The 21,948-nt window shown below is 38.8% G+C and overlaps 2 protein-coding genes across 2 annotated transcripts; both read right to left on the reverse strand.

The window, feature by feature from the left end:
• Positions 1 to 109: 109 nt before the first annotated feature.
• Positions 110 to 13,591, reverse strand: SMPDL3A (sphingomyelin phosphodiesterase, acid-like 3A). The gene is made up of 6 exons (XM_012643802.1): positions 13,261 to 13,591; positions 7,817 to 8,030; positions 6,791 to 6,935; positions 2,881 to 2,977; positions 804 to 973; positions 110 to 334 (listed from the first exon to the last, which is right to left on the reverse strand). The coding sequence occupies exons 1-6, from the start codon at positions 13,364 to 13,366 to the stop codon at positions 110 to 112; spliced, it is 957 nt and encodes a 318-aa protein (XP_012499256.1). The 5' UTR covers positions 13,367 to 13,591.
• Positions 13,592 to 16,736: 3,145 nt separating this feature from the next.
• On the reverse strand, positions 16,737 to 20,191 carry FABP7 (fatty acid binding protein 7, brain). Its single transcript, XM_012643812.1, has 4 exons — positions 19,826 to 20,191; positions 19,225 to 19,397; positions 18,471 to 18,572; positions 16,737 to 17,084 (listed from the first exon to the last, which is right to left on the reverse strand). The coding sequence occupies exons 1-4, from the start codon at positions 19,896 to 19,898 to the stop codon at positions 17,034 to 17,036; spliced, it is 399 nt and encodes a 132-aa protein (XP_012499266.1). The 5' UTR covers positions 19,899 to 20,191; the 3' UTR covers positions 16,737 to 17,033.
• Positions 20,192 to 21,948: the final 1,757 nt, after the last annotated feature.

A 21,948-nucleotide genomic window follows, 5' to 3' on the forward strand; every position in this document is an offset into this window, starting at 1 on the left:
TCATACAATTATCAAAGGTAACTCAGAAAAGGCTAGTGCTAGCAGGTTTTTTCAACAAAAATTTTAATGTACTGAATCAGTAAATGTACTGGATATTCACTGCTTTGCTCTAGCCTCTTGGACTGGGGAGATGCAAACAGAACATCACATTACCTTTTGTGTCCGAAAGAACCATAATGCTATCTCTGTGAGTATGCCCATAAAATTGTCCTGCAATAACATCGTTGTATTTTCTAAAAATAGTTATCAATCTCTCATTATAGTATTCTCTCATTGCTGTGATGCTCCTTGATGAAGGCAAATATCCCACTGGAACGTGTGCTATGATGTACACCTGGAGAAAGAAACACAAGGAGGATGCATGAGAATATTTTTGCACATTTATCATAACTAAATGACATTTGGATACCCAAGATTGAAAGTGTATTAATTAAAATTTAGAAAGTAAATATCCCATCTCTCCTATTTATGACCAAAAAAAGAGACGAAATATGAAACTATTAAGGTCACTATATTTGCACTTGTCTCATTTATACTACTCTGATGACATAAGGTAACTGTGACCCTGGTTATAATTTTTTGAATTGGCCTCTTTTCATATCAATAGGTTTCCATTAATCCTAAAAGCAGTAAAAGCAAAGCAAAATAAAAGAAACAGAAGAGATGAGTTTATAATGTGTTTCATGTGAAAACATCTTCAAATTCTAATACTTTTATTAATACCTGATTCTGCCCCAAGTTTAATAAACACACAAATTTAATTTTCTGTTTATCCCCTGATGATTTTGGTCTGTGGGACATACCTGCTCTTTATTTTGCTGAGAGCTGTTCAGTGTACTTTCCAGCCATTCAAACTGATTTGCTGGGTCAGTCTTGTTCAGGGTCACGACATTTGGGCCATAGTACAAGTTCGTGTTTAGACTGATAATCCTAAGGTTCGGATTAGTTCTAACTTTCTGTGAATAAAAGCCACCTGTAAAAACAATTTGAAACACACACATACTCATATTCAGACATTGTGAAAGCAAGCTCTTAAGGCTTACAGTCCAGTTGGGAAGCTCATACTCATTTCTCACTGTTTAGTCTGCATATACATAGGCTGTCATTAGCTAAGGATCAGATACACTAAACACTAACTGAAAACCTATGTGCCAGGGCCAATGCTGGCACTTTCACATATTGAGGTAAAAATAGCTGGATCCAATATTCAGGTGAAAAGATAACTAAGTGTTTGGGCAGTAAGCAACGAGACTGATTTTTATAAAAGAAAGATTTATACATCGATCCCTACTTTTATATGGCTGTCAAGTTAAGATGGGAGAGATTGTGAAATAGAAAATCCAAAGAATGGCAACACACATGGATCTTGCTGGAGACCACTGAAGGCAAAAAAAGATCAGCTAAGCCAGAGCTGTTACAATCCCAGGGAAGAAGGCGCTTGGAGGCATCACCCCAGTCCTGCCTCTGAACCAGTGGTGACAGAACACCCGAGCGTCTGCCGCAGTGACATTGGGAGCTGGTCATTGGGATCTTTGCCCAGCTTTCTTTGTCCTGGGCCCACTCAGCACCCATGCCTTTCCTTATCTTTCAGTCATGGCTGATAACTGACTCTTTAATCTCCTTTGTTTTTCCCTGTAGTCATAACACCTTATGATTTTTACTGTAATAGTGGCAAGGCAGATAGGTTTGAATTTGTTGGAAGTTATTTTTGAAAAGCTGCCCTTTAGGCCCTACTAGTAGAAGATAACAATAGGGACTCTGGGATGACAAAAGTTGAGGCCCTTCATGCAGAGCATCCCTGCTCCAAATCACTTCTGCGTTTAAGATTTTCACAGAAAGTTTTTTATGACTTTCAACTTTAATATGATACTCCAGTGTTTAACCGGAGATTTGACAGATATCATTGGAATGGATACCAGTGTGACGCTCACATGGCTCTTCCTTAGGGCCAGCATTCCACGTGTCATCTTTTCTCTGCCTGCCCCTGTCTGCTTTAAGCTGAGCCTCCTAAGAATCCAGAGTGTCTCTTCAGGAATCTTGATCATTCTTTGTGGCTCTCCCTTCTACTTGCAAAAGCGCTCCGTGTACCCTGCAGGTTTGAGGGAATAGGGCTAGATACAGTTCCCTAGATTAATCAGGATTATGGCCTAATTCTAAGACAGCAGGTCTCAAATTCATATATACCGTGATTTGCCAAGTGTTAACAAAAACAACAACAGAATAGTGGCAAAGCCAAAAGTTTAAGAAAAACAGTGAAAGAAAAACTTTCAACTGACAGAAGTCTAGCCATTAACTTAATATTTCTCTCAAAATTTTAAATCGCCAAGGTCTTAGTTTAACCACTGGGCACCTGAGTGAAGCTCACAAAATGTCAGGGATTTACGTAATGATGCGTTGAGAGCCCCTGGAGCAGGGAACATTTAGAAACGACCTAGGGAAGGCTTTACTGTGCAATAATTATGCATTACTTTTCCACACACCTCAAAGTCTATGTTAAAAGCTTACTTATCTTCACTTTACCAGTTATTTGTTTTATACAATTGTGCTGCTTATTTAAATGTCAGTGTCCATTCTCTCTTCTCAATCAATTTTCCAATTAGAAACATATACTTTCCTTTACATTCAAATCCAAAGTTCAGCTTTTGCTTCATGTAGGACACACCTACCTGACTGGGAGTAAAGGGAGGGAAGAGCATCCCACAAGACAAACAGGTTGGCAGCATCTGTCACAGGCAATGTCACTACTCACTGTCCTCCAGAAACACTGGATACAGAGACACTCCAGAATTGGCACACCCAAGCAAACATTAAAGATTTAAGTCTTTAATCAATATGAATAAAAATGGAAGCAAAAGAAGGATAAGTGAGTCTCTTGCTTACCTCCCCTTAAAGTATGAACAGCTTCTTCATCTAGCCATGGTTTCCAGAGGTTTGCTACCGCATTGTACACTTTACTGGAGACTACAGGCAGTTGATCCTGGCCACAAACAATAAAATCCACCATTGAAACTTTAAAGATATATGGATTAATTAACTTAGACATTACTTGAATGCTGACTGCTATGTTAGGCATTTGGAGATGCAAGGATGAATACTGGATAGACTTAGTCTTCAAGGAATTTATAACTTAGTTGGGGAGAGGGGGACAAAATGTAATCAGCGAACTATTAGACAATGTGCTGGATGCTACCACAGAGATCCTGGAGGTGCAGAAGCAAGAACAATCAAGTATGGCCCAGGGAGTCAGGGTAAAAGGTGAAGAGAACATTTGAACCAGGCCTTGAACAAGGATTTTATCAATTTAATAAGAAAGGGCATCCAAACAGAAGCAATGGCCCAGACACAAACACAGACACAGAGCCATGCAGTCCTAAATACAGAGAAAAGCTCGTGCTGTAGCATGGCCAGGGTATGCCAGGAGTGTGCTCATTAAAGAGACGCTGAAGGCAGGCTTGAGCCTGAATTACAGGGCCTGATGGAGCATGCCCAAGGAATGGGGAAAAATGATAATTTTAGAATTTAGCAAAGTCCTCTGAAATGTTAAAGCTATTATGAAGTTTCTTAACTCCTTGAATAGAGATTTATAACCATGTGCTTTTGATTTGGAGAAGTCTCTTTATGGCAGCCTAAAGCAATATGTTTTGATTTTTTTAATAATATAAGTATAAAACGTTACTTTTATTATCATAAAGTACCTTTAAGGTGACTCTAAGCTCTAGAGAAAAAAATAAACAAAACTTTAAGAAAGTAAATACTAAATAAAAATCCAGAAATTGTTTGTGAAATTGGATGTTTATTTCTATTTTTAAAAGAATTATATTTAAAAACTGAAGCCCCCATCTTCACTTTCCTCATTTCCTTGTGTATATTGGTGAGATATACCTATTTCTGAGAGGCATTTCCCTTACAGTATTAATCAAAACACTTAGTTATTTTTCAAGATTATGCCCAAGTCACATTAGTTCTTATGACATGTGCCCAAAACATGATGAAAATATGGATACATTCGGGACAAGTAATAACCAAATGACTTGTTTTAGTTGGAATTAATTGCCCAAAATATATTTACAGTTTATGTCAGAGATCAAAGTTACCTGTCTGAGAATTATACAACAGCTTAGTCAATCTCTATTCTGATTAAAAACTGGTAAGCATCGTCATCATCATCATCATGATCACCGTCATCATCATATAATGAAAAGCCACAAAGTCTTGGCCACTTGTTTACTTTGGGATGGATGCCAAAGTATAGTATGAGGATATAAAATCTTAAAATTACATAAAACTTACTCTAGATTTTCCTCTCTATTTTAAATATGAAAAATATGAACACCAGAGAAGTTAAGTGGTTTATTCAGGCATAGCTGGTCGGCATCCGAAATGGATCTGATCCACGATCACTCTCATGTCCAACTGTCTGTTGCACCGTGTTTCCTTCTCATTCCTTCTTGGCTATGACATGGCTACTGTTGAGAAATGAGGTCTAATGGGAAGCGACGCACCCATAAGTTTGGTGGCACCAGTCTGGCCAGTGTGGGAGTAAATGGGGACCCTGGCCCAGACTGCTTCCGTGAGTGACAACGGGAAGGGATACCTGGGCTGCCCACACTAATACCTACTTCTGATATAATGGGTGGGGACACGCGTCTGTATATATATGGTGTATGTACATGGGGTTTTAAGGGAAAAATAGCACTTATCAAATGTATTAATATTTGTTCCTAATGTTCTTCAAAGTTACATATTAGTCTCTAGGAGAATTTATTATGGAGCTTTCATGTTACATTTGACATTTCTGAAACTGTGAGGTGGAAGGATGGTAGTAAAATAATAGAAAGAAGATTTTCTGACATAAAGTCATAAGGTAGAAAGAGAAAAAAATTAACAGTTTAAAGATATACAGGCTGCCCAATTTACCCTGGTTGTATATACAATGGGATATATTATCGAAGTTAGATAGTATCTATATGTTTGAATATAAGATTTGACTTGACAAAAAGAAGAAAAAGGTAAAATGAAACAAATCTTCAAAGGAGTCAGGAAGATTATCCCATGTCACTACTTGAAGCTACAGTAACGCACTGACCCATGTACTGAGGGCTTATTATCTGCCAGGTAGTAAGTTATACCCTTTTCATATCTTATCACTAATTCTCACAAAAACTTTGCAAGGTAGGTATTATTGCTCCTATTTACAAATGAGTGATCTACGGATCACAGATAATAAGTGAATCACCCAAGTTGGTGAACGTATTAGAAACAGGATAGGTTAGAAATGTATATTCTAACGACTCTAAACCCCACATATTTTCCACTAGCCCAGTCTGCCTGTCATGTAAGGCACATAAAAACAATGTGTGTGACCTCAGGTTCCTGGAGCTCATTTGTCCCCAAGCTCTGCACTGTGTGGTCTAACATCTCAACAGGAATAAAAGTTGCCCACTGTTTGGGAGGCTGACTCACAAAGACTCAACTATCACCCATTCCAAGAAGGCAGGCCAGGGCCAAGAAGTCACTTGAAACTGAAGTTTGTCCTAGAGTACAACTTTCCATAATCTCTATATTCAGGTTAGAATAGCAAAAATAATCAAAACCTCAAAACCCCCACTGATCATCCATTTGACGTGAGATGGAAAAGATATCCTAAGCAAAGAGAAAAATGTGGACAAAGAGAGGCATGAAAGCAATTATCATGTTTGGGAAATATTTTGTATGTTAGGCAAGAACAAGGAATGTATGAAAGTATGCTGGTCTAACTTAACACAGGTCTGGGGTGAAAAGATCTGGAATGTAGGCAATGCCACTAAGGGCTTGTGAACACTTAGACAAGCACTTAACCTTACTGGGCCTCAGTTTTCTCATCTATAAAATGAAGGGTTGATGCAGACCAGTGGTCAGCAAACTCTTCCTATAAAGGGTAAGATAATACATATTTTAGGCTTATAGGCCATATGGTTTCCACTGCAACTACTCTACTCTGCCATTATAACACAAGAGCAGCCACTACAGAATGAATGGAAACCTAGCTGTGCTCCAATAAAACTTTATTTACAAAAACAGGCAGCAGGCTGAATGTGGATCATAGGCAACAGTTTGCCAAGCCCTGGACTAAACAACAATCTCTGGAATCTCTTGAATTTATACAAATCTAAGATTCTATACTATAACAGGAACCTGTAACCAGAACTGGTATCCAGCTTTTATGCATAGGTTGTTCATCAAATAACCACTCTGGTTGGAGCCAGGCCTACATCAGTCAAAAATGTTCTAAACAGACTCTGCCTTGAATCACATCTTAATTAGATAAACAGGACTTGAACATGGACCTCCCTTGTTGGTTCTTATGGTAATTTGTTATGTTTTTGTTTTTAATCACCATCTAACTTATATCAGAATATGCAGATCTTTGTATACATAATAGAAATTACGGAAAATGTAAATATTTGTCCTTGCTAACCCTGTCATGGAAATACAAATGAACAAGAACATTATTCAAAAGAAAGGAGAAACTGAAAAAGATCATGAAGGTAAATGGGAATTAATAACCACAAACTGGGTAATTTGCTTCTGAAAACTCACTATTGACACAACTCTTTATGAATTATCAAAGGAATCCTTTTAAAGTCCCCAAAGCACTTGTCTTTGCCTTGGTGGATGGTTAGCATTAAGAGCCCACTCTATGTCCATGACCCAGTCCCATACCCTATTACTGACTTGTCATTGTCATAATCTTGACACTACTGCTAGGAAAAATCCTCTAAGCACTTCTGGAAGCTGATGTCAAATTTACCTGTGGCCAATAGTCATGATTACCCAGTGCAGGGAAAACCTGGAGATTTGGAAAGAGCCTCTGAATGGTGGTTGTCATATTAGTGATCACATTTATAACAGTTTCTGTCGAGAGTTCAGTTACTGGAACATGAGGTGGGCTATCCCTGAAAAAAAGACAGAATCATAAAGAACAAATCAGTTTTCATAAAGCACCACTAGACTTATGAATGATGCCTGGCTATAGAATAGAACTTTCTATTCTATAAAATAGAAAATTAACAAAAATGTAATACAAAAAACACACCAGAAATCCTAAAGTCCTAGTCTCTTTCACTGCCAGATTGAAGATTTATGAGAGATAGAAAACTACAGCAATTAAAAGCAAAGATTCTAGAGCCAAAATGACTGGATTCAAATCCCAGTTTTGCCAATTACTAGTTGTGTACACTTGCGTAAGTTAGATTCTCAGTGCCTTTATTTCCCCATCTGTAAAATGGGAATAATAATAATATCTATTGTAAAGATTAAATAAATTACCATGTATAGATTAATTAAAACAGTGCTTAGTACAAAGTAAACACTCTACAAGTATTAGCCATGGCCATTATTCCAGGTACAAGAAATACAGACCTCTTTACTGTGATGTGGAACTAGTTAGTTATACCACTTGAAGATAATGCTTTACAAAATTGCCATTACTGGTTAATTCCCACTGTTGTCTTTTGCCTTTGATTATTTAATCAAGACATATTATCACATGAATCAATACCTCAAGACACTGATACAAGTCTGCTGTTTATGAATTTGTCTCTTTGTTAACACTAAAAAATACCTAACACTAAAAAATGTCTATCCAAAAAGAATATATTGTGACTTCTAAAATTGTTCTTATCTCTAATAATGTTGTTTAATTTGACCTAGTATTTTTTAAACCAAATAATTCTTATGACATAATTCATCTTTGTATGGAATTTACCATTCTAACGAAACTGAGGATACTGTGGATAAATACTGAGTAATTCATAGTGTTTCTATAATCACTTACCCTGTCCATATCATGAAAGATGCTTCTTGTCCTGAATTTTTAATAAAATCAAATACCGACAAAATAAGTTGATATGGAGAATCACACAGAACATCTCCAAAAGGACCAGGATTGGAGGCATTTGCGCCTTTGGATGAAGAACATACTTTTGTGTGGTCATCTGTGATGTGGTAAGTAGGGTCTAAGTGTAAGTCTGTCACATGCCAAAATTGTCCTGTTGATTAGAAAAAAAATACTGATAAATCTACTTTTTTGATATTGGAATTCTCATACGAATATATACAGTGAGACTAGAGACAGTTGTTCCTCCCTATGATGGAGGCTTAGTAATTTAAATGTTCATATGTCCGAAGTTAAATACAACCCTTTCCTGTGTGGAGATGAGGATTCAAAGAACATAGGAAGAATTTACCACTTACGTGTGTCAAAACTGATGAGCTCAGTTAATATTGACTACCTAAGAAAGACTAAATAACAAGGAGAAGTTTGCATAGTAAAATATATGGAGATATTATTCCAGGAGGTCAGTGATAATATCATCTTGTGTCTTATAGCCTGTCTCTTGGTAGAATTTAAGGTTTTGGAAATTATTTACATTCTTTTTGTAGAAAGTCGGCATAGAAATATGCAGTTTGTTAGGATTGCATGGTGAGTAGATTGCAGAACAAGGAACTATATATCACTCAATTTCTTGTATAACCTTGCCTCTCAACATAAATTGAAAGAACATAAATCTTTAATACTAGCTTTAAGCCAAAAATAGGAATTCCCAGTGGTTCTTACAAGTTATTTAGTAGAAGTACATTTTCTGTCGTACACTTGTATAAAACGTTAATACTATTAAGGGAAGCAGTCATTAAGAAGGATGCTTCCATTGGGTTTTCAGGGAGAAGCCAAACCCATTTAATACCATAACAGCTCAGAAATCATCTTAAGGAAGATTCTTTCATTGAAGGTAATAGTAGAACAAATAATCATAGTAGTATCTCTCTATATTAAGCATTTACCATGTGCCAGGCACTGTGATAAGCAATTTAAATGTATTATGTCATTTCATTCTCAAAACTACTCTCTGAAGTAGGAATCATGATTCTCATTTTAGAAGCTGAGAAACTAATGCTAGATCAATTAGGACATTTGCTCAAGTATACACAGCTAATAAATGACAGAGTCAAACTCGAAACCCTCGTTTTGAAGGGCCCCCAAGTTTGATTATATATAATTTCCATATATATAAAATGATTTTGCTGCCTTATCATAAACAATTTTCAAATTGTTTTAATATTGAGTTTTTTTCACACTTTGAGTTTATGAATTCTGATTATGACTAATTTACATCACAAACACATCAGAAGTGGCAAAGTAGCATATAATGTACCAGAAGCAAAGAGCAAATAAGGAGAATGCAAACTTTTATCTATACAAAGATGATAAAACTTGAATAAAACCCAAAGCTGGGATAATAAAGTGAAAACAATTAATTTGTTAAGGTGGAAATGGTGAGTTATCTTTTGATTGTTTCTTCCCAACATCGTTGTTGTAATAATTTTATAACATATTTAAGTTCACAAATAAAAAGTGGTAGACAAAAGATTCAAAAGGAAGTAGACTTAAAATAGTCTTTATGGATAATGACTCAGCACTTAGTTACCATTTGAAAACATCTGCAAGAGTAATTTGGTTTATTTTATCCCATAATGCAGGAAATAACCCAACCTTTATTGTCAGCTTAGATACAATTTATCCAGCACACGAAGTAGAGATGGCCAATAGCTCAGAATAACCCTAAAAGATGCCTTTCCTTGGGGTATAAGTAGATAATGCAAATCATTTTAATGTAAACAAGTATTTTTATTATTTGTAGAATATTAAGGTATAGTAAATTACACATGGCAGTATGTAACCAGCTCTACGAACAAAAATGCCTTTTTGCAGTTTTCTTATGTTTCAAGTTCCCAGGCTGGTAAGATTTGCTGACCAGAACTTGGTAATTTTCTCTTTCATTGATCCTCTCCCTTTTGAGTTGTTTTTCAGAAATAGTAAGGAGATAATTACAAGGCCTTACAATACCCGATAGTTCAGAGAAGTCAAGCAGCACTCCACGATGAACCTATTCCCCACTACCTGCATGCACACAAGACTGAAAGAATGACCAATATTACCCACTAGCTCATTACACTGCTAAAATCTCCACCCTACAGAGGCTTACCCGCCATTTTTTGATCATGTAATGTATGTGCCAGTATGATTTCTCACTGTGCTTGCGTGCCCTGCACCCCACCCCAAACATGTAATGATGCTGACTCACTTCATGCATTATTTGCATTATTCATTTCCCCTCTAGGTAAAACCCTGATCCTATCAGTCAGAAAGGGGTATTGAGGCAGTCCTCCCACCTCCCTGTTGATGTCCTCTGCAATAAATTTCCTTTCTTCCTTGACAATCCTCCTTGTCTCAGTAATTTGCTTTCTGTGTGGCAAGCAACTAAGTCTAGGGGGAAAAAAAAACCTTCATGGGTTCCTTAACAAGTATAGTGTTGTGATTAAGAGTGGAGAGTCAAGCTGTCTGACTTCCAATCCAAGCTGTGCCACCTACTAATCTAGCTGTGTGATCTTGACCTGTTTCATCTGCAAAATGGGAATAATAATAGTACCTAATGTAAGGTTTAAGTGACTTAGTAGAAGTAAAGTCCTTAGAAAGTATAAGACATCAAGTAAGCTCTATGTTAATTTTCCTGTTATTATTTTGTAACTGCAAACGTTGAATTTCAAATTCCCCATTTCCAAGTAATACTTAAAATTCACTGAGCACTTATGTTTAGTACTGTTTTTTATGCTTTACATGTATTAACTCATTATTATTTCCATTTTACAGATAAGAAACTGAAATGCACAGAGATTATGTTCAAGTTACATATATCATCCTCAACAGATCTAAAATATGAATCCAGGATGTCTGACTCCAGTGTCTACGTTGGCCTTAATGGCACCCACTGCCTGTGTGTGTGTGCTCACATTCAAATGTCCTCAGTCTCACTTGCCTCACATGAAAATAGATAATGACAGCATCTACTTATGAGATACTGTGAAGATTAAGAAAAGTGAGATTATAAACATAATCAATTTTTATAAACCAAAACTTAAAATGTATTAAGGGCACATCCCTCTGATGTAATCTAGTACCTGGATTTATATATCTCCAGCATCTAGAATATGCCTCACCTGCAGCAGGCCCTCAACAAATATTCTTTATTTATATATGATGACATTTAGGCAAAGACAGGTTTCAAGATTTCCTCAAGATCACATGGCGACTCAGTAATGAAAGCTCACCTGGAACCAGTCTCTCCTGCCTAATGCTCTTCCTACTACTTGGCATTGACAGAGAAACGAGGGGGCAATTACTTAGACTCACTGAGAGATATCTTTAAACAGAAGTCAAGAACAGAGCTCTGATAGGTTCTTAACCTGGGATTTATGCATAATGAACCTCAGAAGGTCTCACTTCCCACCCCTAATGGAATTGTATACAAAATGTTATGTGCATGTGTGTGTGCATGTATGTCTGTATGTGTTTCCAAGGCCACTGCCCTGGCCTGTGGCAGAGCCCACATTCCAATGTAGGTTCCCTGGTTCAGAGCCCAAAGTTCTTTCCACTATATCTAATTACTTTCTTGTTCTGCAGATCATCTTTAAAAAGATTTCCAAAAATGTCTGTGTGTGTGTGTGTGTGTGTGTGTGTGTGTGTGTTCAATGCATCTAGGTAAATGCTCAAAATTATAGCAGAAAATATTTAAGTCAAAGAAAATGTTATAATTTATCCTAAAGGACCCATGAATCATAGTTCATATGTTTGGACATATGGTTGTTGTTTAAATAGGTGTTTGACTATAGGGACTTGACAGGGCAGAAAGCTGAGGCTAGAAATTTAAACACACAAACACAAAACAAGCAAGCAGAGGCCAGGCATGCCGGATGCTGAAAAGGAAGTCCAAGCATTTGGGGCTGGGAGGAGGAGGAAGGAATGGCCACATCAAGTGGAAAACATGTAAAATAGGATATGCAATGTGAATTGGGAAACTGAGCTTCACTTCAGGCCTTTGAACTCCAGTTACCCTCCTCCCTTCCTCTTCAATAGTAGGTCATTCAACCTTGTAGCTGTCCCAAGAAAAGTGTTCACTGAGTCCTTAAGCTGTCAGATCCTTAAAACCGAAAGGGGAAGTTGCCATTGATTGGCCTGATGCAACCTGAGACATTTAATCTCAAAATCCTCAAAAGTCATGGAATTAAAGTAAAACAACTCCAGCTTAAATAAACGCAGAAACCAGCATACATAAACATTTTGTAGCAATATCTTGTTATGACTGACATTTGCCACAGTTGGGAAACCAGATTCACAGTTCCTGTTTCAGATTGCCTGACAGCTGAGTCACGAGGACTTGGCTTTCCAACAAAGAGAAGACCATTTTCCTAGAGCATTCCCAAAGTCCTGAGAGAGAGCAGAGACAAAGAAAAAGAGAAGTTTCAGCGCTAAACGTATTACTGACTCTCAGGGACAGCTCTCCACTTCTCTAATTTTATTTTTCCTCTAACAGAGCAATTATTTTTAAAGGGAGTCGGGAGGTGGGGGCATCTTGATTTTTAAAACCGAACGTTCAGATGGCATCGTATAATCTCTCATCAAACATTTATCTATTCTGGACCAGTGATTCTCAAACTTTAGCGTCTATCAGAATCACCTGGAGAGTCTGCTAAACAGCGCATTGTCGGGCCCCACCTTCAGAGTTTTGGATTCTGTAAGTCTAGGGTGAGGCTGAAAATTTGCAATTCTAACAAGTTAGGTGCAGCTGAGCTGCGGGTCGCAGCCCACGCTTAGTGAACTACCACTTTAACTGGCACTGGGTTGAGTGTTGAGTCGCTCTGATTGGGGAGCGGCATAAAAAGCCACTCCGTGGGCAGGACAGAAGATACTCTGAGTGCGACTGAAATTTACACCCCTGAGGTGAAAGGGAAACTCCGCCGTCCCGCTCCGCTCTGGGCAGATTCGGGGCAGGTGGGAGACACCCGACTCCCAGCTTCCTTTTTCCGTGAGACGTGCAGCATTTCCTTCCTTCCCCACAGACCAAAGCAAGGAGGACGCAGGATGTAAACAAATGCCCTGCTGGCGGAATCCCGCCCTTGGAGCGCCCCCACAGGCGCGGGCATTCCCCCAGCCCAGCCCCAATCTCCCGGCGCGACGACCTCGCTCTCCGCTCCCTCGGTCGCCGTCGCCCTTGCCCTCCCTGCGCCCCGCAGCGTCAGCCCACGCCCGCCGCGTCGGGGGCCCGGCTGGCCAAGCCTCGGCCGGGCGCGCAGCTGCCCCCGTACTTTCCCCGACTTTGCTCGGGCGCTTCCGCCCAGCGCTCCCGGCAGCTCCTGGGAGGAGGAGGGTCGCGGACGACTCACCAACCGCCGGCCGCCGGCCGCCAGCTGGCGCCAGGGGCAGCCCGAGGCCCGGGCGGCCGTACCAGGCGGCCAGCAGACAGCAGACGAGAGCGGCCAGCAGCGCCATGGCTGGCCGTGGCACGGAGCCGGGAGGCTCGGGCTGTCCCGCGGTTCCACTCAGACCGTGAGGCCCGGAGTGGGGAGGAGGTAGAAGAACGCTGCGGTGTAGACGCCCAGCCTATCACGTGCAAGGGCAGGTTCCGCCGCCGGTCGGTTAGCCTGACCTTCAGTCCTTGCATAGCTATTAGCACTCTCGTTTCTAAGCGTCAGTGACTGGCCTGGGAAGGAATGTTCTTCATCCAAACCCACGCAGATCATCTTCCTTAAACACCACCAGGCCCTAAATGGATAGGGCTCCTCAGCAAGATGTGATGCAGAAAGCCCTGAAGTATCATGATTTGGACAAGACCAGCAGAAGTTTTTGATAGCGCAGTGGATCTCCAGTGGCAGTCTCTGGGCGAGCAGCATCAGCACCACCTGGGAACTCTGAAGTGCACATTTCCAGGCCCCAACCCAGACGTATCCCAGCAATTTCAGCAATTTCAGCAATTTCAGCAATTTGTGTTTTCACAAGCCTTGATGGTGATGTTTGAGAACCACTGCTCAAAGACAACAGGTGTTGTTTTTTGTTTTTTATAGAATATGCCTCAGAATCATGCTCTATGCATTCTAGAGATGCATGGAAATCATAGAGGCAGTTGATTTTACTCTTCCAAGGAATATTTGAAGCTACTTAGTCTGGCAAAGAAGCCCAAATCCCCAGAGTGCATTGGGTCCTATGCTCTGTGTTTCTCCTCTTTACATTTATGAGAATGCAGACCTCTTTAAGATAACACAGCTAAGAATTTAAATTCATAAGGTGTGGAATTCCTTTGGAGAAGAAAGTGTCTTCCAGAATTACTAACTTCATAAAAGATGTTGTAGAGTGTATTTGTTCCCCATCAGACAACCTTTTTTTGTATCCGTGTAATTTAATGGGAGTGTGTCTCATAAAAGGGGCTTTGAAATGACAATCAAGGCGCCTCTGTTTCAAGTCCTGCCAGGGCTGTCCAAGTCTTGCCTCAGCTTTGGGATGATTCAAAAGCCTTTCAAGAACCAAAGTGCATTCCAATGGTGGACGAAATGGTCCTTGGAGTTTCTCAGTCCACAATTTCCAGAGTATGGGAGAAAATGAAGCAGGAAGAAAAACGGTGAGCTAGTGAGAAAGAACAACTTTAAGGGTAGCAAAATAACATATGACTTTCTAGTCCAAACATTTTAAAAATAGGAAAAGGATAAATTGTAGAAATAGCTATGTTCACTCTTCTTTTTTTTTCAGTTTCAGTACTCTTTACTGGAAGTAAATTGGTGAAATAGCTTTTCAGTAAGTAATCATAAAATGAGGTATACACATTTGGAAACTTAAGAAATGTTTGCAATCCTAAAACAGTATATTAAAATAGAGTATATTAAAATTAGTGGGTGCCCATCTTCCTTTCTACTCACTCTGCTTTCTTTGATTTTTCTTTATACCCTCTCTTTAAGAGTCACAAAACTACAGTGCCCCTACATCTCTGTTGGTATACCTCAACCCTGAGCATACATTTGTAGATGTCTATACTCCAGGTGTATGTATGTATCATTGGGAGTGTGCATATCTGGGTGAGGGAAAACACATGTAAGATAAGGACAGAACAAAACAGCCTTAGTCTAGTTTGTATCGTTGAGGTCTTGGAATTCAAGACATGTTCTTCTTGGGCCTGTTAGTAAAATTGCCTTTGGTCTTGGAAATTTTTTCCTTACCTTTAACTATGTTTAAAAAAAAAAAAAAAAAAAAAGGCAAACCAGGAAAGTTAGTATATTGAAAGATTACTGTGTGAGATAGAATTTGGTTTTAGGAAGCAAGAATCTGTTCATTTTCTTCCTGGAAAACTGCATTTGGTCTACCACCCCAACTGTTGGTCTTGTAGCCCATTGTATTTTTGTTTGTCATTTAGGCCAACCAGAACCTTTCCATCCTTTACTCTGTGAGACAGTTGTTATGGAAATTAATGCCAACAGAATGTTATTTGGCCTCATTATAATGAGCTGAAAATAAATCCCCATCCTTGGCCTTGTATCTTTAATAATAAGAAAGCCATAATCTGTGCTTATACTAGAGCATAGGCTGAAATCACTAAGGGTTAAGCAACCCTCCACCAGAAGCAGAGATGATGACTGTCAAAACAGTTGGAGCCAATACTCTCTCAATGTTCTGCTTCATGCTGTTAATGACAGAGGTAAGCCACATATGGTGGTGGGCCAGTAGTCCTAGCTATTCACTACTTGGGAGTCTTGACCTCAGGAGTTCCAGACCAGCCTGGGCAACATAGCAAGAGCCCATCTCTTAAAAAATAAAAATAAAAAGGAATTTCCCTCATACTTACAGCTATAAGTTAATTGGACCTTAAATTACTTATAAAAACTTACTGAAATCACTAGACAAATTAAAAATGAATACAACATTATGTACCCCCTAGCACCAAGGCTAACAGAAAAAAAGATTTCCTAAGGAATGATCAGTGAAAATAAAATTTTGCATTTTTATTTCAAGAAAAAGCTGAAATATTACTTTTGGAGAGGAAATAAGGGGAAAAATTGCAAAGATTGCAGTTCTCAGTTTTATTTAGTAGTCATGAGAACTTAGACACGTGAATTTAATCTTCAATTTCCTCATTGGAAAAACAATAACACCTGTCTTTCCTCAAAATAAAAACTAATACCTTCCTTCTTGCTTCTCATTGTGAAGTTGAGAAAATGTATAAAAATCGTCTTGTAAATAATGAAATACAAAATAATATTTGTTTGTTTATACATCACAAGTGCAAATCCTAGCCAGTTACAGAGAGATATCTGCTTTGGTTTGGTTGACTCAGTCACCTCCTCCTTCCCCTGCCAAAAAAGGAATTTGAGTGCTTTTGTGCACAGTATTCCATTTTGCACTCCTGTTGACTTAGTCCAACTCAATTTAGTTGTTTGGAGAAACATCTTTATAATTCAGGACGAAACTCATTTCCTTTTCCGATTTGCCTTTCTTCAATAAGAAACTTTGATTATATAATATTATGATTATATATTTACCTTTTAATAAAACATTTTGATGTACATCATTTTGCTTTATCAGAATATCTGTTTCTAATAAAAACATCATTTCTGTAGCCCAACCCACTATAATAAGGCTTCTTTGAGTCTTGGCCAAGTGAATTTAATCATTACAGATTCTCCATGGAAGTCTCAACCAAAACTGTGGCATTTCTACATGTCATAAGGTTTTTGCTTTTTTTCTTTTTTTGTAAATTAGTATTTTAAACAACTAACTTTTTTAGCCCTACTTTATGCCATAAGAATGGCTATTTCATTTACAATTCTCTAATATACGATTCCTAGCCAGATTAATGATATTAAAAACAATGACAAAATTTCACATGTAAAATTTTTATTCCAATTTGACTTGCATTCCAAAGGAAATTATAAAATGTACATTCTTTATAAAAAATTGATAAATTTTTAACGTGAATTATAAAACATGATAAATTTGGAGATTAAAATTGGGCTAGTTAGTTGAAGTAACAAGTTTTTAAATCACCATTTCCACCTCCACACCAAGGATAACCTTCTAATTAGTGATCAGCTGTGCTGTAATAGCAGGATAGCACTGAGACTTTAGTAAACAGAAAAAATTGAAGAGCTTCTCCAGCCCCAGACCAGGAACTTTTCTATGCCTTCTCATAGTGGCGAACAGCAACCACATCACCAAAAGTAAGAGTCTGAAAGATTCAAAAGATAATCAAATCTTTTTACACAGGAACATCAGTAGCTGGATTTTAAAGATTATCTCGTATATGATCTAAATATTATGCAAAATAATTTTATAGACATTAAACACTGCATAAGCTCTTCATTTCTTAAACAAAAAAAACCACATATTTTTTCAGTGAATAATATGTATACATAGTTCATGTCTCTAAAATGAGAAGTGCAAGCTGAAATTAACAATTTAGACTGAGGTCAAAAGAATTTCTTTAGTCTTAAATTATCTGGATAATTGAGCAAATTGGGGTGAGGAATGAATTGTCTACATTGTTGTCTCAGCTATCTGCTTTGAAAGTGAATGAGATTTATAATAGGCTTTCAAAATAACAGTTTTCACTTCATAATCTAGATAAATTTTGAGTAGTCTTTAGAAAACCACGTCTTTTGAGCCAATGGCATTTGGAATGACTTGTTCCAAAATCAACAGGAAAATGTAAATGTACAAATGTTCTCCTTGCTTTGGCTGTCATGTTTTAGCATGTGTGAACCCAGTGGTTAGGTGAGTCTAATGAGGAACGCTGGCTCTATTACTTCAATGTCAAGTCCAACTTGAAGACTTGCTATAAAACCACTTTACAAAGTTTAGAGGATTTTGGTGGTCATTATTTTTATATATTGCTGTGATTTTCAAGAGCATCCTGTATCCTTGCCATCCATTGTTTCAACCTTCCTTTTTGAACTCAGTCTGGCCTGATTACAGCCGTACATGCCACAGTTGAGCTGTCTGCTTTTCTGTATGCAGGAAAAAACAGTGGAGGTAAAAGCATGAAAGAAAACTTCAGATTGAATCTGTTAGAAATGAATTCTTTCTTTTGTTGATTATTGAAGAAAAATAATGTGGGCAAATATCCTTTACCATGAAAGGAAAACTGTCTCTGTGCTCCCCACTTCACTTCCACAGAAGCGAGAATATCTCAATCTAGAACAGCTCTGACTGCAATAGTCAAGGGGAGGAAAAGGGAACAATAGTCAATTTTCTTAAATAGTAACAACAAAACAAAATCTTTTCTGTTGTCATCTTAGAAAGAATATGTAAAGCAATCTGCTCCCACATAAATGAATGAGCCTACTTGACTTTGTATTGTCAAAAAATCATTAGTCCACACAAAAAGTGTCTGAGGAAGGCTTGGTCAAGGCATAATACTCCCAGTTTGTGATACTGCTCCATCATTAGAGAAATTGTTTGTAAGGAAGAGGGGGAGAGAGGAAGGGGGAGATGAGGAGGGAGGAGAAGAGGCAGAGGGGCAGGAAAGGAGAGGGGGAGGAGCAGGGAGGGAGCAAGAGGGAGGGACTTGAGAAGGGTGGGGAGAGGGTAAAAAGCAAGAACTGTCATTACTTACCATAACCATTTTGCCATCTTTAATTTCTCTTACAAAATTTGTTTCTTTGCCATCCCATTTCTGTACATGAATGAGTTTGTCTCCATCCAGGCTAACAACAGACTGAGTGAGACCAACAACAAAATGCAGAACATAGCAATGAGTACAAGTCAGATTTCTGATATGGAAAACAAATGACATGACTTTTGACAGAGTTGTATAATTGAATCAGTCGTGATCAACTAATTATCCTATTGGTACCACATCCTCTGTTACTTCTAGATTTATTATTATGTAAATTCTAGTAATCCATAATTTGATTGAAATGTGTACATCTACATACAAAAACTTCATATATTATAAATAAAAATCTTAAACTAGTGTTTTCTGACTAGTCACACTTCTGGTTTGAATAGAGCTTAAGAATGAGGCAAATTGTTTATTTAGTTGATCTGAGATAACCAGAGGGATTAAACAAAGTGTAATCTTTCTTTTAAACAAGCACTATTAGATAGTTTCTGAAATATGTTTGATACGAAATGTAAAAAATGTATGGTAAGCAACAAATACAATCAAGATTTGAGCTATACAAAAGTGCCCATTGTTCAGAACATAACAACATATGCTCACCAGAATGCTAAATTAACTTTGGTGTCCTTCTCCCTGAACTGAAATACTGAAAACATTCTCCACTTCCCAACATCTACTGGAAACCTTTATCTTTCATTCCTCTCTCTCCAACTTCACACCTGAAAAGAAGCAGCTTCCTTCTCACCTTACAGTTTCTGTCATCTGCAGTGGTTTCATCAAACTCTTCTCCCAGATGGAAACTAATCTCTGTGTTCTTGAACGTGCTTTGAGTCCTGATCACCACTTTGTCTCCTTCCTGACTGATAATCACCGTTGGCTTGGTCACATTTCCCACCTGCCTGGTGGCAAAGCCCACACCTAACATAGCAAAGAGAAACAGTACAGTCAGCATCAACTTCCAAAATAGCCCACAAAGCAGGAATCTACTTACTTACTGATCCTAGAATCTACATTCTAAAGTGTAAGTTACATTAGAGCATGATTTAGCCCATTAATGATGTAATAAAACTACTGAGCACAAATAAGTGAATGCAGGAAAAAAAAAAAGTCACAGAAGTTTCACATTCTCCACAGAATATCAAATTCTCTTGTTATTTGGTCCTGGGCGAGAAAGCAGGTAAATTCCAGGTTAAAAATCCATTCACTGGGAAATGCATAGCCTAGCATCTGGTTAGGACAATGTGATCTGTCTTTGTCTCTTGCTGACCTGATGGGTGAAAAAGAGAATCTGCGTGTATCTGAAGGCGCAAGTTAAGAAGGAAACAGCGAGTCATACTGTTACCTACCTAGAGCCTTCATGTACTCATCAAAGTTCTGGCTGTCCGTCAGCTTCCAGGTAGCACAGAAAGCCTCCACCATCCTTGCCTTTCCCCCTCGTTAGAGTCAGAAGTGAGGATCTTCTGGTCTCAGCGCCACTGCAGTTCAGAAGACCCTTTGCACCTCAGCAGCAGCTTCTGCCCTCTTATTTGGAAGGAGGGCGGGCAAAAAGCCAATGATTTGAATTGTAAACACACTCTCACCAGTGCCCCTCTTTCCAGGAGGCTGTCAGACTGAGGGCATGGGAAGGGGGGCTCCCGGGGAAACTCCAATCCTCTTTGCGATTGGCTCAGGCCACTGGGTTAGCGGAGTAGGTCGGGTTCCTCCCAATCCTCCCACTACAGCCTTTATGCCGGAGAAAGCTCTGCAGGGATTCAATGGTGCTGCAGGCAGGGAACGGAAAAATGAGAGAGGGTCTTTCAGGTTCAGCGAGAAAAACTTGGCAAAGGCAATCTCAGACTGTGAGGAAAGAAAAAAGATGCATAATAGGACATTCAGATTGATTTCCGTTAATGGCAAAGCTGGTTACAAATGAGGACCCCCTTAAAGAAAGCCACTGAAATGCTAGGCTTTCCAGACAAAGGAGACTGAACAGTGTGTTTTATTTTCTCTCGTATTTACAAGGAGAGCAAAACGCAGGCTAGAATATGCCAAACTGGGAAAAGAGGAGGGGAGGAGGTGTCAAAGCCTTCCTTAGATGTACTGCTTGGAGGCTGCTCTGACCGAGTGTCAACCAGAGGCTAAATAATTTTGCCCCCTGCCCAAGACAAACTGAGTGAACTTAAAGATCCCATTGTCCTTTCCAAGAATGTGAGAACCAGACTGAGTTGAAAAGGGGCCTAAGGGAGAGTATGGTTAGGACTTACTAATGAGGTACAAAAATAAAGAAAAGAATGCTCTTTTTTCCCCCTCCTTTAACAGATTATAGAATCCATGTGGAAAAACTAGACAGAAGATTATTTAGTAAGATTTTAAATGACCTGCACTGTAGGACCTTTTTACTTCCTGAGGCCACATCTACATAAATACAATCCGTGTACATGCTGGGAGTTAGGAATGGGGGAAGGGCAGGAATTAGAGAAGTTCTGGGAATCAGAAGGGCAAAATACTGTGAGGGTTCTAAATAGAGTATTTAAAGGAGGTCTCTAAAATTCCCTTTCATCCAGGTTCTTCCTGCTTAGAGCACCAGTGAAAAGCAGCTTCCCTGCCTCTCATGCGGACAGAGCAGGGAAATCTGACTTGGCAATTCCTGCTCTTCACTCTCCCTTCCCATTTAAACACAGCCCAGTGCCTTTCTGCTTCTGTCCATACCTAATCCAACACGCAAAGCTCAGAAAGCATCTCCTGCTGACTGCCAGCGTCATGATTCCACGTCGGTGCCTCAAAGGTGCTTGTTTAACATAGTCTTTCCCAAGCCTGATCTCCTTCCATTTTTCACTGTATTTGTGAATGGCACCATTATGTACTCAACTGCCCAAGCCAGAAGTCTTAGAAATCATTTCTAATACTTTCCCAGCTAAAATCAAACTCAATGTCATGGCCTATCTATTTTACTTCTTGAATATTTCTCTAATTTGACATTCTCCTCCCATCTCCACAACCACCATCTTAATTCAGGCAACTACTGGCTTTTACTATTTCTATGGCAGTAACCTCCTACCTGTTTGTCCTAGAGCCACTCTAGATCTCCAAGCCTTTCACTATACTGGAGCCTGAGGGACCTTTTTGAATACAAATTTGCATCTCCCTAGTGACTAATGAAGTTGAGCAGCTTTTCATGTGCTTCTCTGCCATTTGTACATCTTTGTTAGTGAAGTGACTATTCAAATCTTCTGCCCGTCTTAAACTGGGTTGTCTTCTTGCTATTGAATTATAAGAGTCCTTTATATATCCTAGGTAAAATCACTTGTTGGGTATGTGTTTTGCAAAAATTTCTTTCTTTGCATTTTCTTCATTTTCTTGATTGTGATAATGGTTTCCCTGATGTGTCCAAATTTATCAAGTGTACACATTAAGTATGTGCAATCGATTCTGTGTCAATTATACTATAGTAAAGCTATTTAACAAAATCTAAATCTAATCTTGTCCCTGT

This window comes from Propithecus coquereli, unplaced genomic scaffold (assembly GCF_000956105.1).
Source record: "Propithecus coquereli isolate 6110/MARCELLA unplaced genomic scaffold, Pcoq_1.0 Scaffold200, whole genome shotgun sequence".
NCBI classification, from domain to species: domain Eukaryota; kingdom Metazoa; phylum Chordata; class Mammalia; order Primates; family Indriidae; genus Propithecus; species Propithecus coquereli.